The 19,251-nt window shown below is 38.9% G+C and overlaps 2 protein-coding genes across 11 annotated transcripts in view; one reads left to right on the top strand and one right to left on the bottom strand.

Moving 5' to 3' along the window:
• Nucleotides 1-19,251, bottom strand: part of apmap (adipocyte plasma membrane associated protein) — a 98,047-nt gene that overhangs the window by 45,722 nt on the left and 33,074 nt on the right. For 2 of the 9 annotated variants that reach the window (XM_015362797.2, XM_069179929.1), the window contains exon 11: nucleotides 16,277-19,242. The exons of 4 other annotated variants lie outside the window; for them this stretch is intronic. In XM_015362797.2, the coding sequence (XP_015218283.1) occupies nucleotides 19,167-19,242 (76 nt within the window). In that variant the 3' untranslated portion in view covers nucleotides 16,277-19,166. Of the gene's footprint in view, nucleotides 1-1,760; nucleotides 2,038-7,145; nucleotides 7,256-7,491; nucleotides 7,772-16,276; nucleotides 19,243-19,251 lie in introns of those variants that run through there. 3 more of the 9 variants (XR_001480324.2, XR_001480325.2, XM_015362805.2) reach the window with 3 other exon arrangements.
• The window catches only part of LOC102684480 (synapse differentiation-inducing gene protein 1), a 54,488-nt gene that overhangs the window by 16,523 nt on the left and 18,714 nt on the right, over nucleotides 1-19,251 (top strand). The window contains exon 4 of one of the 2 annotated variants that reach the window (XM_006638685.3): nucleotides 12,905-15,956. The exons of the other annotated variant lie outside the window; for it this stretch is intronic. Coding sequence (XP_006638748.2) covers nucleotides 12,905-13,063 — 159 coding nt within the window. The 3' untranslated portion in view covers nucleotides 13,064-15,956. Of the gene's footprint in view, nucleotides 1-12,904; nucleotides 15,957-19,251 lie in introns of those variants that run through there. 2 annotated transcript variants of the gene reach the window in all.

The raw sequence follows: 19,251 nt of genomic DNA, 5'->3' as shown, positions 1-19,251 counted from the left end.
AGACAAAGACACTACTGGCAAATCCAAAATATTCTTTAAAAATAAAAAGGATAAAGGTGAGCAGTACTTCTGCACATTTTGCTCATTTGTTTAGTAGTAGATTCTTGATGTAGCTTCTTGATCCAAGGATCTTATCAAGCTGTTTCTTAAAGGATCCTAAGAAATCAAATTCAGCGGCTTAGGACAAGATGTTCCATACCCCCCACAAACATGATTGCATTGATCAAAATGTCTGTCAAGGTCTCAATGTGGGTTAATGCATGATGGTGATGGGTGAGGTCTGATCACTTGGACATTCTTTCAGACATTTTGAAGTCCTCTGAATCTTTGATTCTAACAACACAGGAAAACCTGTTTTTGTTGTTTTTAGTTTTATACTGTATGTTGTCAGGCTGGTATAGATCAGTGGCCTGAATAGTTGTGCAACTGGACTGTACACAAGTGCCCTGATACTTTGAAGTGATGGTGTTCTGTTGCCTTTTCTTTTGCACACAGTACACATTAACGGTCTCCATCCAATGTGTATCAATGATCTAGTTTTATTTAAGAGTTGTAATTGATCACTTCTGTGGTGTTTATGAGGGTATTCAAAAATGATTCTGAGACAAGAAATCTTGTGTAATAAATATTGGATAGTATGTCTGTCTATCCAACTACTTAAATGATGTTTTGTAGAAATCCAGTTATCTACTGTAGGTGAGTAAAGAGCACTGTCAGTCAAAAATAAGTTAAAAAGCAAGCAAAACAGTATGTAACATTGAAAGTACTTTATAGACTTCTCAGAAAAACTGAAAAGATAAAATGTATAACAAGCTACGGTACATACCTGATTTCCACCAATATTGTAAGGCTTAAAAAATATAAATCCATTTTCTAACCTCTTTATCCAGTTCAGGGTCACGGGGCCTAATCCTAGCAAGCAACAGGCACAAGGCAGGACACACCCTGTACAGGACACCAGTCCATCTCAGGGCACACACAGACACCGATACACACACTCACACCAGTTTCCCCAGAGGCCGATGATCCTGTCTTGAGTCTTGTGAGGAAACTGGAGTGACCATGGGGAGAACACAAACTCCACCCAGGTCTGGAACTGAACCCAGGTTCCTGTGCTGCAAGTCAGCATGACTAAAACATTACAATTTTAAAAAATATTTAATTCTACATATTATTTATGTACGCTTATTTACCCTTTTAATGGAACATGGGTGGACTGGTTTTAATGCACCACGGGTTAGAGGACTAGGTAGATTATTAATGTGGTGTAATTCTGAAAGATTTTTCTAGTCTTATCACTCAGACCTAGCAATGGGTGCTGTGTGAATAAATCTTGTTTTAAAAACGACCTTTACTTTTTTTAAATGACTGTGTTGCTTAGGCTTTTAAGTTAGAAGCCATGCAGTTTCCGCAAGCCCTTGAGGTCTGTGAAGTCATCTCTCACTGTCTCTGCCTGCCTGCCCACTCTGACAGTGACAGGGGCGCTCCTCCGCATCACGACTGCACACCTACTGTACAGCGTACTAGCACTCGATATAAAATGCAACTTGTGTTCCAGAGCATTGCTGCCCACGCCGAGATCAGACTGGAAATCCCTCAATGCAGCTGTAAAGCTGCAGAAAATTTAATTCGGAAAAACCGTTCTGTACTATTGTATCTACAAAGCACCATCATAGCTGCGATTAATGTTACATAAGAAGCACACGCAAAATTGGCACTACATTAATCTTCAAGCAAAATGTTTTTGAAACTCAACTGAATTAATGCACAGGGAGAAATGTTTTTATTCTCTCATACTGTAGGTTCAGTCTAAAAGAAGAAAATCAGGGGTAGTCATGCTGTAGATAAATCTAGTTACAGCCAGTACCTGCCAATTTGTACTCCTTCGTTCTGTCTAATGATGAAAAACGTGTAGGATGCAGTCTTGTAGCATCTGTTTGCAGGTGTCAAACTGAACTGGTGAAGCACCAATGAGAAAAACTCCATGATTTAAACCCTTCAAAATCTGCACGTGGAAATGGAATTTGAACTGTTGATCTGCAAAACAAGTTGGTTTTATTTTGTACAATAGATAATATTTAAACATAATAGGAGACTACTTTTGAAACTACTGAAATAATCGATAAAACAGTAGATCATTCAGTGTATTAATACATTGTATAAAGAATATATATATATGCATTTTCTAATCACTGTATAGCACACAGTGAAGCAGGAGACTATCCTGGCCAGCAACAGACGCAAGGCAGGGTACACCCTGGACAACTCACTAGTCCCTCACAGAGCACACACACCAGACACACACCAGGGCCAATTTTCCCAGATGCCGATTAATCTACCAGTTTGTCTTTGGACTGTTGCAATAAACCAGAGAACCCGGTGGAAACCTGTGTGAACGTGTGGAGAACATTCAAACAGCACACAGATAGCACCCCAATAAGTGAGCACAGGGTCCCAGCCCTATGAGGCAGCGATATTAACTGCTGTGCCACCATGCTGGCCCAAAAGCTACCTTGTACTGTATATATTCTCTTACATTTCGCAGTTGTTCAATTCTATTTTTTCATCTCTCTAGCAGTTTAGGTGAACATACAATATTGTGCAATAAGGCATTAAAATTACATGCAAAATTCTATGAACATAAAATACACAAAATAGTGCCATTTTGTACATCATACAGTACATCTAATAAAAACTTAATGAAAAATGTAATAAAATAAAATAAGAATTGAGCAGGCATGAAGTTGATAACAGCTACTGTAGGTATTAACGATCCAACCTATTATTCTATATTCATACTGTACAGTATTTCATTTAAGCAGAGGCAGGGGAATCAAAATTTCAGTGTTTTTAGTTTGTGATTATGCAAAGTTTGGATTATAGGCTTTTGTAAACCAGTTTTTGTGACAGTAAAAAAATAATGTTACTGTTTAGAGATCAGCTGATTGAGATTGTAATCATGTAGATGGTTAACAATGTATTTTATTGGAAATCCATTTAAAGCATTTTCCCTCAAGTGCCACTGCGGGAGAGATTTTTAACCTGAAATTTAATGGGTGTCATTTTTACCATCGAGAAATCTCCAAATAAATTTGAGTACCCACAGAAATCTTAATTAAAATCTTTTTGGAAAAAAATAAAGACATGGAACATCACCTTCTGTAGCAAATAAGGTTTTCCCTCAGAAGGAATAAACTCCAATTATTTGTAATCACTATCAGGCTCCATGTCATACATCTCAGACTCCAGATGGAATATGAACAAAATGAATTCATTTTCATTATACATTTGCATAATTAATAAATGCATTGTGTATTGATGATTGTGAAATGTATCAAAATGTCCAAATGTGCTCTTTTTGAGTCATATTCCTAAAGTTAAAGCAGTCACTGAATATTGATAGTGAAAGACATATAAATATGTTGAAGGTATATCTTTTTTAGTGAATGGGAGTTAACATGCCTGTAGATTTTAGTGAAGCGAACAGGATCACGGTGGTGTAGGAGTCAATGATGTACAGTATGCATTTCAGTGAAACCTGTTTAAAACTGATTAGCGTTTCTGACTTCCATTCTTGCAATAAAATACCTAAAGGATGGAAAGTAAGCCCTTAAGCATGTATTTGCACCGCTACTTGAAAAATGACTTAAATTTCAGTGGACTCTGCAGTCACTCAAGCAAAGGTAGTTGTTTCAAGCTCTGGTTGACACTATAGCCCCTGTGTCACTGGTCAGCTCTTACTGGGATTCCCCAGAGTGGCGAAGCATCACTGGAGGTAGGGTTGGCCTTAGGTGGCCAAGTTCTCTTGTCTCTCAGTAGAACCTTGACTTCTGCTATTTCCTGCACAGCTCCAGTCTTACAGCAATGTTGAAGACATTCACGTGAGGGCTAACTTCCCTGTACAGCACATTGAACACCATATCAAAGGATGAATGGTTCAATGGGTGAGCAGGTCTGAGCTGTCTGTCTGCCCATTATCCCCATGTGGAACAAAAGTAATTTGTGTGAGAGAGGTTTGTTAACAGGCACCCAACTGCATTGGCTACCATGTTCATATTGAATGTGAATGGGGCAATTATATCTCTAATATTATTTAAAGCTACTGTTATGGGCTGGGTCTCCAAAGAAGCTAAAGAGATGATGCATTTAATGCCGGCTGCGTTCTCCACATATCAGTAGCAGTTTGCAAGGTCAACCATAGTTAAAATTGGCTCCTCTAGCTTTTTTGTCTGTAGAACTCTATTATCCCTCTGCATTGACAGCAATCGATATACGGATAAAAGACAATGAAGTGTAATAAATTATTTTAAATACAATGATCTGCATATCATATCATAGTTTTTCAGTATGTGATCTTAGGTTAGAAGTGCTTTTCCTTTTGCTTGACACACGCTTGCCCAAAGTCTAATGCTCTGCAGGAAGGTGCATGATCTGTGATATCTTGCAGGGCACAACAGCCTTAAGAAGCTGATCACGGTTTGTGCGAGGGTCATAGGTCACTGTGGAATAAGCTTCCAGTTTATACAGGACATTTTCAGCTATTGTGTACTTTTAAATGTGCAGCAGAGAGCATTGTGTAAATCTAATGAGGGAATGATTGATCAAATTATTTTTATGACCGTTCAGGAGTTGCTGGCATGGTTATTGGTCATTAACATGCCTTCTCAATAAAGACTGCATAAATATCCACTTTTAAACCTGTTTTACATTATTAAATTGTAAGCTTTAGACCAAATAGCTGTTATGAACTGGTCAAGGCTATCATTCTAATCTTATGTAATTATAGTCATCTGCAGAAATATGTAATACATATGGAATGAAACCCACTTTATTGTTGTTATACCGTAATCATGAGGGCTTTTGAATAGGGAGCCCCAGAGCTTAATTTGCATGTTGTTGGAGAGACACTCTGCTTTGAGCGTCTTGTTTGCTTCAGCTTGCTGCTCACTAGCTAACCTTGCATTGCATCTTTCATCTGCTCCACCTGTCCTGCACTGAAATCTTCTTGTAAAGGACACAGCACAGGCTCTGGCTACAAATACCGTTCAAAAGTGCACGTCTTGTAGCAGACATGAAAACAACGTCAAACTAATTAATAGCAAAATCATATTAAGCTAGAGGCCAGTCACAGTTACATAATGACATTAATGAATTCTAGACACAATGATAAATTACTGAGATGAAAATTAAATATAACAGTAAACATGCATGTTAATCCATTCTCAAATTAAGCAAAGGCTTGCAGTTAGAACGAAAACTATATTAATGTGTGTTTGTAAAGAGCTCAAAGTATACTGTATGCAGCAATTTTATATTTGATCAGATAGCCTCCACGGGCTTACTGTTGACTACAGACAGCTTTATCTAAGCCTGCCTCAGTCCTGATTCTGAATTCCAAACAATCAGTGCTGATACGACACTCCCGATATCGTGAGAGCTTACAAACAGTTTGGCACACTGGAGATGACGATGAAGCTCTTATTACAGTACTGGATGTTCCTCAGATCTTTAGGTCACAAAGGAATTAGGTTAGGAGTCAAATTGTGACTTGATGAGACAAAGTCTAGCACACCAACTCCAACGACAGCAGTTTTACATTTCCCTTATTTGCATTTTCTTTTTAGAGTAAATGTTTCAGCTTTAAGGATGAAAGTCAAAGACCAGTTTTATCATGAAGCCAAACTGTAGCAATCCACTTGCAATAAGCTTGTAAATATAATCTGATTCCCTGCTTTTAGACCCAACTCCAACACCGAGAGTAAGCTCTTTACACAATATTTTGGCTAGAAAGCATATCAACGTGGGCAGCACGTTAATCTGCAAACACACCAACTCCCCAGGCAATGAAGACATTCTACAAAACACAGATGGTTTTCTGCATGTACTTGCTTTAACAACAAATACTTATCTTTTGCCTAAGGTATCATGCATGGCCCCCTTCACAGAAAATCTGGACCTTTTCCCTGTTCTTTGTACAAATAATGCTGAGGTGTTTGTTTCACAGGTGGATATAAACTGTAGAACACTGCACACCATGAGTCAAATGATGTGCATCTGATGTACTTTACAGAGATGTTAGTGTAAAAAGAGGAATGCACACCAGATAGTTTCAAAATTAATTCACTTTCATCATTTTAGACTTTTAGATTTTAAAATTTTCTGCAAAGACTGCATTTCATATCAGACACTGTCATGAGACTTTTCTGACAGGGACAATGTGCTTTAATATTTTGGACTATTTATTAAGATTAGTCTTAATATGTTTTTCCATTAACATCTGAAGTAAGGTCTTAGCGGATTTGCAGTTTGCCTAATTTTTTAGTGCAATTAATGAAGGCAGTCAAAATTGAAGCCGTAATTACAAAGGGAAATGATTCCAGGCGGAACAAAAAAGTAATTATAACATTTACATACTTAGTAACACTAAGTAAAAAAATATTAGCTTTACTTTTTTGTGATGTAAATCCAAAAATTGAAAATTACCAATATATTAATAACTGCAAATGCTTTACATAAGTTTAAGGATTGATCTGGGTTCAATTCCAAAACATTGGGGTGCTGTCTGTGTGAAGTTTGTATGTTCTCCCTGTGTTCACAAGGGTTTCCTCCAGGCAATCCAGTTGCTTCCCACAGTCCAAAGACATGCTGGTGGGTTCAAACTGGCCCTGGTGTGACTGTGTCTGTGTGCCCTGCGATGGATTGGCGTCCTGCCCAGGGTGTATTCTGCCTTGTGCCCATTGCTTGCCAGGATGGGCTCCAGCTCCCCAGTGACCTTGAAGTGGACGAAGCGGTCTTGAAAATGGATGGATGCTCAGATCCACAGAATTCATTGCAAAGAATACTCAGGCATACACTACAGTCTTGTGGCCTAGATGGACGCATACACAGACTTATTAGGACAGGAATTAACGTCTCACTTTCTGGACCGTCTCGCGTTCAGTGGACTTTTTTTGCTAGAACAGTGAGAGGCTTACAACACCATTAACAGCTCGAATAAACAGACAGGCCCAGTGCACATGAGTCCTGCTGCTCTTCTGGGACCTGGGTTCTTTCTGTGTGAACCTTGCATATTCTCCCAGTTCACATTGGCCCTGTCCTGGTACTCCGATTTTAAAGAAGTGCTGACTATTGTCCCGACTACTGACTTTAATTGTCCCTGTGCATACGTGATTGACTGATGTTCCGTCCCTTTCCTTCTGGGACTAGCCTCCTGCTTGCTTTGACCCTGAGTGGCTTTCTGAAAGTGGATGGATCACTGAAAGAGAAAATAATTATGTATGCAATTATTTTCACCAATAATACAGTACAGTATGTAATTATGTTCTCATCAATATATAAGGATAATATAATGGTAATATTATTGTATATGTAACTAGCTATGGTATAATAGTGGGAATTTATTAAATCGTATTGTTTTCAACAATTAGGTCATTAGATAATGCTGAAGTACATATTGGTCTCTCGAGCGGTTCAGCCAGTGAAGGAGCTCACCTGTGTGCAGGCTGAGCTCTGCAATCGCGGGTTGGAACCAACGAACCGGCTGTGACCAGGATTGGCCAAGCATGTCCGCTTATAGCTTCCCTAACATCGCTGCCAGCAGCTACACAGAGGGCAATGGAAGCCGTGACCGAGCTCCCCAGACCCAGCGGGCTGGGCCCTGCGGGCTTGTCCCCACCCCTCCGTCCAGTGAGCTGCCAGCGGGGAAGACGCGTGCCGAGGGCAGGGCCCACAGAGAGGTCAAGTGACACAACCCTGCCCAGGCATGTAACACCTGGACAAGATAAGAACAAGACCTTATCAAATTAGGAAAACCGGCTTAAGAACCTGACAGACCTAGCAGCAGCTGATTAAAATTAATTACCTTTTTCACATACAAAAAGCATGATTGCTAATTGGAGTAAATCTGGCTGTATACTGCATCTGTGTCTAAAACACTTCCTAGCAGCTTTGTTTTTCACAACCAGGGTGTGGGTTGGACAGCATAATGTTTTGTGTTCACAGGAGCTCATAAGCTTTACCCTATAGACTATACCCTAAGTGTGTCAGATTTACCTTGAGGCGAACCAGACTTTCAGGTGAATTCTGAAATTACACAAGAACTTTGCAGAGATTGCCAAGTTATTTAAGTATCAGTGAGGAGAACAGAGTTACTTGCTAGACAAACTAAATATTTTATATCAGCACGATACCACAATTATTTGTCTTTTGCATACTGTATATTCTATGTAATATTTGACATGTAAAATAATCAAATGCAGTGTTTATTATCAGCTCAACTCAAGATTGTCCCTTCAGTAAAGGAATGCCGCCAATGGCAGTAAAGTACAACATCAGCTCTGGTATTGATCTGTGTGAGCAAAGGGAGTTACTTGTATCCCCTGTATGAAGTAACATCGTCCAGAAAAGATTAATCATGTTTAAATAAGGCATCATTATGCTATGCTAGTCTATTATTTCAATTTTTATTGCATCATTGGAAATCGTTAAAAAATATACAATATTATATTTGTATTTATTCATGGTTAATCTGGTTAACCATAGGTCTCTTAAGGAAAGGTAGACATGAATAACAACCAAGAATGCAATCATGCAGCAAAATTTCATAGCACTAATACTCTCTATTTTATGTACTTAAACTTGAAATAGATAAACCACCCAGTAAAATACGATGTCTCACATTCATTTTGAAATTAGTTTTCCATTTGCACAGAGTAGATTAAACTGGAAACATTTTTCTTCAATATCTCAAAGAAAAGGCAGCGATCTGCTAAAAGTACAAAAATGATTACTGAAATTTAAGTTTTTGAGCTTGGTCTCTCGCCTTTAATGTACTGTAGGATTCAGACTTATTTGTATTGCTGAAATCTTCTTTTTCCTAAAAAGATTAATGCTTTCATGATTTTTCCCTATATTTACAGGAATATTAGCCACTTAGGTTAAATACGAAGACACCCAGTTAAAGTAGGGGAAATCATCACACAAAAAGTGCTAAGAAGTCTTTTTTTACTGTAATATTCCACAATTCTTTGTTGTTGTGTTTAAGCATGTACAGTAAGATAACAGATAAAGACATAAGACATGGAATCAGAAAATGTTCCAGGAAGAGTCGTTTCTTTAAAGGATGCGACATATATCTTATCACCATCTTCCAGTTAGTTTGCTATTTCTTGCTTTATTTGTTCCAGCAAAAAAAGCTTCTAAGTCATGGAAATAAACTGAAATGAAGCATTGCATGAGTTTTCACTTTGCTGGAATAGATAGCAAGGTGAACAATCTCACCACAAGATCTCTATATAAGGGTTTGAAAACAAGATGGAAGAATAAAAAGAAAGTATTACTGTTTCCAATGGGCTTATACAGAATAGCCATTTTCAGTGTGGAAAATGATCGTTCATATGGGTTCTAGGCTTTATGTAAAATTCCATATTGCTTTGTTCAAAAGAACAAGTACAGGTATTAGAAGGAACAACCATACTTCTTTGACTCAGTAGATTATTTTTTTCCCTTTAATCTCAACTTTAAGACCAGGAAGAGCTAAATGTTCTAAAGGAGAAAGGAGTGTTTTAAAGGAGTGGAGCGGTGGCCCTAAGTACAGTATACATATCACTTCACTGTCACAGCAATGTGACAGAACTTCAGTAATAACTGTTCTTCATATAGCATTGTATCATACATCCCTCGATCCATTTTCTTACTGCTTTATCCAGTACAGGGTCATCTGGAGCCATAAACTATACTGCCAAGCAACAGCCGCATGGCAAGATATACCCTGGCCAGGACACCAGTCCAGCACACTCACACCAGGGCCTGTTTTCCCAGAAGCCACTTAATCTACCTGTATATTTTTGGATTGTGGAAGGATGGGAATACCCAGAGGAAGCCCACACACACACGAGGGGTACATACAAACTCCACATTGAACCCAGGGCCCCAGCATGGAGAGGCAGAAATGCTGACCACTGTGCCACCATGCCACCCTCTTCTGTACATCCTTTTGTGCAAATTGAATTTGCTTGGGGGTTTCATCACACCCCGGACGTCCCTCAAAGGACTAATCATCAGGAACTGAAGCTACCGATATTGACTGTCAGCCTGGAAATTAAAGGATTAGATTAGGAATGTCCCAGCAATGGTGAAATGCGCTTGTAACCTTCCTGAAAGCAGTCTTGTATGCTGTGTATGTTTCAACAGGACACTCATGACATGCCAATTGCCCCCGTGTGCATGACCTTGCTTTGTTTACACCAGGATTACAGCACTGGCACATCTGCACTGTATTAGTCCAGAAGGCATAATTACGTTTATTTTCCTCCTGATTGCTCCACATTCTCAATTATGGAAATTGTATTTAGAAGCATTATTTTCTCAGGACTGTATAAGACACCTAGTTTTCATTTTTATTTTAATCGTGCCACCACTCTCCCTCCAGTAATCTAGATTTTATTTGGCCTCCGCACTGCTCCGAATCCCATGGGACCTGTGTCAGCTGTGTATATGAATATTTCAGTCGGGAAAGTGCTAGGAGTCACGTGCTAACTAAGCTACAGCGGTTTTAGCAAAATAAAATGACAAGAAATGCAATCAGGTCGCTCTGCAAGGCAGTGCAATCATCTTCCCCAGGACAGGGCTCAGTGCTGTGCTCTGCAATGCAGTCTCTTGTGCTGCTCAAGGTACTGTATGTGCCGCCTGAATACAAACCACAGCTGGAAAAGAGGTACTGGAGATACGTTTGTTGCTTCTCAGCAGTTACTACTGTTCTAACTCTTCCTGTTGGCATCCACTAAAAACTGAAATCACCGTAAAGACATACAGTACATAACGCTGGCCTAGAGGGGTTTCTCGGGTACCTGAAGTTATTTTATTTCCAGCTCCCCAAAAAAAGGCATTGTCTTGTCCCCCATTGTGATGAGATTAGCCAAGATGACTGCTGCCTGATCTTCTCACTGGATTATTAACGTGATCTGGTATTTCCTTTTCTTGTCTTAAACCACTGTATATATACACCTTTATATTTTTTTCCAAGTCAAAGGCTTTGGTCCACATTCAGCATTATGTTGTCACCAAAGATTTCCCCTTTCTCCGCTGTGCACAATGTGGAGGTTATCTCCATTTCCCAATCCGGCCCTCGAACAAGCACCAGAAACGCAAACACTTTCCTCCAGAACAGTGAGAAATTTTACAGAAGACTTTTGTGTGATCGTTCCTTTTTTCACATTGAGAGCCCAGCAGTACTCAGCGCTTCAATTCAGCCTCGGGTGGAAGAGGACTGCAGTGCTCAACGATCTGAGCGAGGGCCTTTGCTGGGTAACTCTGGAGCTCTATCCAAGCATTTCTTCACATCAAGTCAATTAATAATAATAATGTGAAAACCTCCATAATGCAGCCTTTTGAGTTATGACTTCACTGTTGCAGTTGTGCCTCATGACTCTAATGTGACTCGGGCACCTTCCATGCTGTCCAGATGTTTTGGCAACCGTACTTGTTGCATTGCAGATGCGATTCCTCATCTGCATGGCTGCCTTTCAGAATTCAGAACCTCGCTGATCCAGCTGTTAGGTCACAGGGGTGCTTCCCGTCACCTTGTCATGCTGGGACCTACTGTAGCAATCGCAACTGGGTGAGACCTGATCATGTGATCGTGCCAGGAAATTCCTCTTGACATTCCCTCCAACCACAGTCCCAAGACATGTTTCCTCTCCCTTTCTGTGAACCACACCATCACTGTTGCGCAAATCGCAGTGCCTTTCATGTACACACACATCTTTACACATGCAGAACTCACAGACTCACACATCACACTACAGTACACATATTATAGGCATTAACTCACAAGCTTAAATATTATATTCAAAACAGATTAAATGGTTAATGATGCATATTAAGAATTAGGGGGGTCGTTTTGGAATTGTTGGAATATGTAACTAAATTTTATATGAATTACAGATTTGTTTCCACGTCAGTGCCCAGTGCATTATTTGAAACCATTTGGTATAATTTAAGCAAATTGCTTATTGTATGTTTTGAAGACAGTATCACATGCATGTTCATGATTGTGTAGCCTCTTTACATTTAAATCATTGAAATAAGAAGCTTTATCTACAAAACCAGCCTTGCATTGCTATGTGCTCTCTTCTTTTCAAAGTGCCGATTGCCTTCACTTGTTCAACAGGACACTGGAAGCTAGTATGAAAAGACTACAAACATTTCAAGGTCATAAATTGTGCACATGGCAGCAGCAAAGAATTTCTTTTTAATTTGTCTGCTAACACTTACCATGAAATATTCTTGCAAAATAAGCTTCACAAATTTCAATATAGCACTTTTACTTCCTCTACACAACCCATGGGGTTAAATTATCCACTGATTAAGTGTAGACGGGAGCTCTAGAATTGGCTTTTCTTTGCTTGATTAGGTTGGCAGGAAATGCTAAATTGTAAAGTATAAATACAGGAGTAAAACGGCAATGATCAACATCAACTGAAGATCTTTGCTGAAAAGTAACTGATGCTGATTCAAGGGTTTTAGGGAAAGAAAGTTGTAGTAGGCATCAGCAGCTCCATTGTGCCACTGATTCTAAAAAATAAACCTTGCCATAGCACAGAAAACCATGCTGACTGCAAGAGAACAAGTATCTAACGGCGAAACTAATTATAAATTAGTTAGGGAAGATGTCCGTCTTACATATTTGCACTTTGAATTGGTATCTCTGAACTTCAAAGGCAGAAGGTTCCCTCTCCACAACCAACCAAATTTGCATTATTAACGAGGTCACTGCATCAGAGACCGCTTCAACCCCCTGAGTGAAAATAGTCTCAGAATTCGAACAAGAACCGTTGTTATAGTGACATGAAACTAAACCACGCAGCAGCGGCTGGGACCTGACCTCTGTTTACCTCTCTTGCAGACGAACAAGGCAGTGGCCAAAGGAGACTTTCACCAGGCAAGCTCCAGCTCCAGACGAGCCCTGTTCTTGGCTGTGCTGTCCATCACCATCGGAACTGGCATTTATGTTGGAGTGGCCGTGGCCCTCATAGCTTACCTTTCAAAGAACAATCACTTATAGCTCCCTGTGTCTGGCAAGGAGCTGCGACAACTACAGGGATGCACAGGGCAGGACCTGGGAGCACCTGGAATAATATAACCCAGCATATCTCATTTCAGGCAACCCGCTAGAAGTCAAAGCAAATGTGGGCCTGACAAATAGGCCTCAGAGGTTAGAAAAGAACAAGAGAAAGTTCTTCACTGTGGTTTTGTCTTTATTTTAATGACTAAGGACCTCCCAGTCCTCGAGTAGTGGGTTCCTGAAGATCTTAGAGGTACCTCTCATTTCAAGTGTGATTGGGACCTGGAAATCACACATTTATGATTTTGAACTAGCTCAAATAAGCCGTTAAGGCCTGAGATGGAACACATCCTGGAAAAAAAATGTGTTGCTCCAGGACAGAAGCCCACTACCCCTGCTATAGGCAAAGGAAGTTGGTGTCTGTTTCTGCTACTGAATTTTTATGGGAGATGAATTCAATTTATCAAGGCCGCAGAGACCTAATATGGATGGGCCGTTAAGAAATCAAAAATTAAAAGTATGCAGAGGTTACCTGTTTACTTTATATTAAAAGCTCTTCAAATGTACATCTGGTAGACCTCAAATCAATTTCTTATACAGAATACTCAAAGGAATGGTTTTGCACCTGAGGCAAAATCAATGGTTCAGAACTCTGTCAACGGCTTTTTAATTTCTAGAATCTAGACATTATTTCTATCTGTTCCTTGAAAGCTGCCGCATCTACAGTAACTGTATCCCTGAAGCTTTTCACATCATCTTGGCCAAGGACCAGGAGTGTAAACAGGTGGTGAAACAGAGGGGCAAAACAAATTTTATGGACACCCCTTTAAGTAGTCATTTTATCTGCAAAGCCTGTTCTATAGCCAGGGCACATTTGCATTTCTAGTGGCAGATGAGACCATGAAAAACACACCTCCTGCCTCCTGTGTGGGAAACAGAAGTCTTTAAGGAAAAGAGATAAGAGATAGTAAAAGTAAGTTTTCATGACTTCTGGGAAAAATGTAACGGACAGAAAGTCTTTAAATGTAATTTGACTTCAATGAAATTAGTTCTGTTTTCAAGTGTGTGCACTTCTTAAATGTAAAAGTGCTGTATCCAGCAGATGTACAATACGGATGTAGTACAATAGGTCATATACAGTAGGATTAAGTCATGGATTCATCAAAACATCACATTGTACACTTGCTTCTACTTGCTAATAGAATCCTTTACATTACAGGATGCAAATAAGCTTGTATCAGAAGCAAGCACAAATTAATAGACTGAATTCTCTGAAGGAAAATAAAACATTGTAAATACAATGTAGTCATCTACAGATTTATATATACACTAAAACGGTGTATGTGAAGTGACAAACTGTAATGTCCTCTTTTCAATTCTGCTTTCTCCTGAACAGTGTGCAAGACATTTTTGTTAAACTACCGTAAATATTTAGTACCAACCACTAACTTTTAATTTACAGTTATTGCAATGTCTGTGGACATGTTTCCATTTTAAAATGTAAGATTTCAAATAAAGCCCTGTATTTCCCACAGATATTTGCTCATGTTGGTACGGTTACATTCTATGGCAAAGTCACAACTCTTTAATGAGACCCTTGTTTCTCGCAGTGGAAAATTTAACTGGTGTGAGACGAACCAGACAGGCACTGCACAAATCTAATCACCTATTTGGGGTTACTGACAAGCTTCAATGAGCTTGAAGAAGGCAGACATCTAAACCTTTGAAGATTCCTTCCATTTCCATCCTATCAAACTGCTGATCTAAGTACAAGAGGAGATTGCTCCTTGAAGTTTTTTTAACAATTCAGAATGTCAGAACAATCTTTAATGCTCGAAAGTTGTCATCTCAGCAGAGCAGAGGCAGCCAGAGAGTTAGTGCCCCATGTGCAGTTCATCCCTAGCCAGGATCAGTTTGGCCAGAGATGTGTCTCATGTCTTCTGTGCCACACAAAACCATTCAGCACACAGGCAGGAGAACAAATCTGCGGAGCCAAAATTTCCTAAGACCAAATGGGTTATCAATGCCAAGCTCCAGAGAGTGATGTCACCATCACAGGCTCACGCTACGTGAGTCCAGATACACTGGCACCGAGGCTGAGCTAAACCTTGTGCTGTGAAACATCTGCTAATAAGCTTCATGGGGTGGACAGAAAGGCTGACGTCTTGTCTCTTGTTCAAATACAGTATGGATCATCTCAGTCCTGTATACAAACCATCTTTTTATTCCTCCTAAATTGGAAAGAAGCTAGCAGCAAAAATAAATTAGGGACCTCCCAACAACGCAGCAAAGTAGTGAAAGCAAATCTTCAATTAATTATATTGATCATGTAAGACATGATAAAAAAAAACATTTTACAATACTGTTTTTAAGTATGCATTTCTTAACATGACAGCAACTTTACAAATCACCCACACCACACCTACCATGGGCTCTGCTGGGACATAGCCAAGCTGAATAAACAAAACTTTCTTTAATGATTTTATTTTTTAGTGATGCATTTGGAAACAATATTCACTCTTTATTAACAATCATAACACATTTTATGTCTTGTCAGAGAAGAAACATCTTCACACAGATCACTGTTGTTAATCTAATTGACTTCTGCACATACTTGTACCTGATTTATTTGTTATTGTGTTGACTGCAATGATTGTATTGAGCCAAATACAGAGATTGTATGTACTTGGTTACACTTGTACTTATTTTAAAAATTAAATATAAAACATGAATTAAAAAATAAGCAGACCATAGTTTTTTCAAAAATGTTTGACTTCATTTGAGAAATGGAATGATCCTTCTGGTTTGGTCCATGCAAACATTTTTGCAGTGTAACCTAGAATTAAGAATGTAACCAATAAATGTGACTTTGATATTATCCCTTAACTTTAAATATCCATCTTTGCCTTTTTATTGAAACCAGGAAACCATCTTTGTTTTATTTTGTGTCTGAGGTAAAAGTAACTTTTGTGTTAAGGATTTAATATTATTTCAGTCTAAACTACATGTTAAACAGCCCTGCTGTAACAACTGACCATGCGGCTTCTCTGAAAAGCTGAGGTCACAATTGTATGGGACACACTGATGCAAGTGCAGACAGCGGCGTTGCTGGGTGTCTAATCATCTACAGTACATGCATATTCAATACTTGAAAGTAAATGTCAGCTGCTTTTCAGAAATATTTGCTCCATTGGCTTTGCACTGATTTGTATCTTTTAGGGAGGTAATCTGTGCTGCCGTTTTTAATGTGATGGAAGCCTTTCATAAAATATTAATTTCAGTTAATAAAAATATGCAATTGTTCAATAAAATTACTATATTGCACAGACAGTGCTAAGAAATGCTTGAATAGAAAAAACTCTCAAGTCAAGGAGCCACGCAACAAGTAACAATTACATTGAGGCTGATTCCAACATTGGCATGTTCTGGAAGCAAGATTTTGAATGTGGTAAAAACTACCACATTGCTTTAACACGTAACAAAATATATTTTCCAAGATACTATGTATGCATAGGGAATAAGAATGGCTTCATGGATTCAAAAAGTACTGTAATATCCTATTCACTATTGCTAAATAATGCATGAGCAGTATCCAGTGAACACAACAAGCATATGGCCAATAAGTAGCAGTTTATGGCTGATCTGCTCAATACAGCCACTATTATCTCTGTGTTTCCAGCAGGAGAGCCTGCCTGTGCCTACTGAAACTGATTAACAAGCCCCGAGACACTGAGAAATCAGCTACTTTATATGTTAAGTGTTTATACCATCTGCCTTTCTGTACATAAAGTACAATAAAATATATAACAATGATAAAGAAGTTTGCGATAGAATCTTAGCAAAAATTTATTCAGAATAGTGATACAGGCTAATGATGAACACATACTGTATATATGATTGTGCGTGTGTGTTTAATATGTAGATTTCCCACAACGTAATAGAAATAAGCAGCCTTGAAATGGAACATAAAAACACCTTTTGTATATTTGGGTTGATTAATATCAGCAGTTAAAACCAGCTGTCCAAATTTAAAAGCAGCTTCACAAGTAGTTTGGGTAGGTTCTCCTTCATAATTCTAAAAGGGGAAACTGGCTTTGCACCTTTGTATCTAAAAACAAGCCTTTGACCATTATGTGCTGCTTAAGCTTACTGTCTGACCACCTGCCTGATAAGACAATATAATTGAGGATGGCTAGAAAAATGCTGGCTCAGGGAGGTTTCTTGAGGCTAGCCATGCAGGGATGAAGACAGGCAGTAATAAAATGATGAAGAAGCAGCTCTCTCTTTTCTCCAATGAAAACTTATTATAATAATGCCACCTTCCAGTCCTCAGTGATACACATAGTGTGGTTATCACCACACACATGGATTACTCTGTTAATGGACTAATTTAATATTGTCTTTCAAAGGGCTCTCGATCTCTGGGGCCAGACAGCAACATTTACACCATAATGAGCCTAACACATTGCTATTATGCCTATCAAGGCACTGACATTTCAGAAATCATCCCTCATATACAATAGTGTGTACTTGCCTTTCCATTTTAATTGTGAGTAAACTAGGAGATTATTTTTCATACCAACAGGACTTTGAGTTCAACAGCACAGATCGCAGTTCACGTGTTTCTGAGTTTGTGTCTGTGAAGTCTGTTTACTAAGCTGGATAAAATGTTAATTAATGAGTCACGAAAAATTGTGCGGGAGCCGCAAGAGACTAGGAACTGGCCCTTGAAGGGATCTCGAACTGCCGTAGCTGCTCAGAGCAGGACCACTCTTAATTAACACAAGAGGAACAGTCTCTCCTGTAGCCCTACTAGTCAGTGCAAACCGGCAGAGCGGTGGCTGTGTGGCTCAGGATCTGCTCCTGTGACTGGAAGGTTGCCAGTTCAAATCCCACGGCCTGCAGAGGAATCCTTAACCCCAACTGCTCCAGGGGTGCTGTACAATGGCTAACCCTGTGCTCTGACCCCCAGCTTCTCTCCCTGTCTGTGTCTCATGGAGAGCAAGCTGGGGTATGTGAAAAGAAATTCCTAATGCAAGAAACTGTATAGTGCCAATAAAGTGATATTAAACCAGCACAAAATTAATTGTAGTACTGAAAGACTAAGATAATGCAGCAAAAGTTCTATTACAGTATGTACAGTAATTCACCTAGTGATCACTTGTGTCAAAAAATACCTACAGTACTTTTGACCAATATAGACTTTTGACCAATATAAAACTATACATATTGTAATGCATGTCTTTTTACACAAGGTGAATGATTTGACTTCTTTTAAATAATCTGGTGTATTTATGTGAATTATCTTCATTATTTGTTAATACTAAATTGATAGCAATGTAATTGAAAAACAAAAGTAACTCAGACCTGTTTGTTTTCTCCTAGTCCATATTGTTTAATTGTTCTTTGTCCCAGTGGCCAGAGGTTAAGTGCCAAGAAGAATGTTTTTCGTGTATTGTGGTACAGTAAAATGATAAAAACAAACTGACTGAATCCCAAGGGAACATTAACATTTGAAATAAATGCCTTCTGTACTTAAAGAAATTTTGAATTAACCGAAGACCAGTGTTGTCTGTCCAATTACTTTTAGCAGAAACAATTTCTATGTTAACTCTTGATTAGATCAACAACTCACCAACCAACTGACAAAGTCATTCTTCAGTAAAAGCAAGCAGGGTGACATGCCATCGATAATACTGTGGAATTGATGAGGCATTTGACACAAGTATATTAAAATACCACCATCATTTAGATCTGAAAGAAATCTTGTACCTTACAGAAGGGCACCAATTTTTCTCTTCTGCTAGGACTGAGTGAAAACCTGTCAAGAATCTTTCAGATACTCTTTATGAGTTTTCAAAGTGATAAGACCATAGTCAAGCATAATACAACACAGCACTGTACAAACCCCCTGTATTTACACACATTAATTAAACCCTATTTGGAAACCCTTGGTTACAACAATATCTTTTTTTCCTATTTATCCTTTATTTGGTGTAATGGTTGTTTTTAAAGCCCACTTGTATTGGAACATATCTTTCATTGGGAATCAAGGCAACCCAACATTCTCTTCCATGGCTCTTCACAGAGTGGGCACCCCTCGTTATTCCACATTGCAATAATACGTCGGTACTTCACGTTCATAGCAGGCTGGTCTTTGGTCTTCAAAAGCTTCAACCCTGAAAATG

The sequence above is a fragment of the Lepisosteus oculatus genome, chromosome 17 (assembly GCF_040954835.1).
Source record: "Lepisosteus oculatus isolate fLepOcu1 chromosome 17, fLepOcu1.hap2, whole genome shotgun sequence".
NCBI classification, from domain to species: Eukaryota; Metazoa; Chordata; class Actinopteri; order Semionotiformes; family Lepisosteidae; genus Lepisosteus; species Lepisosteus oculatus.
Note: the sequence above shows the minus strand (reverse complement) of the source record. Positions and strands in the feature narration are given on the sequence as shown.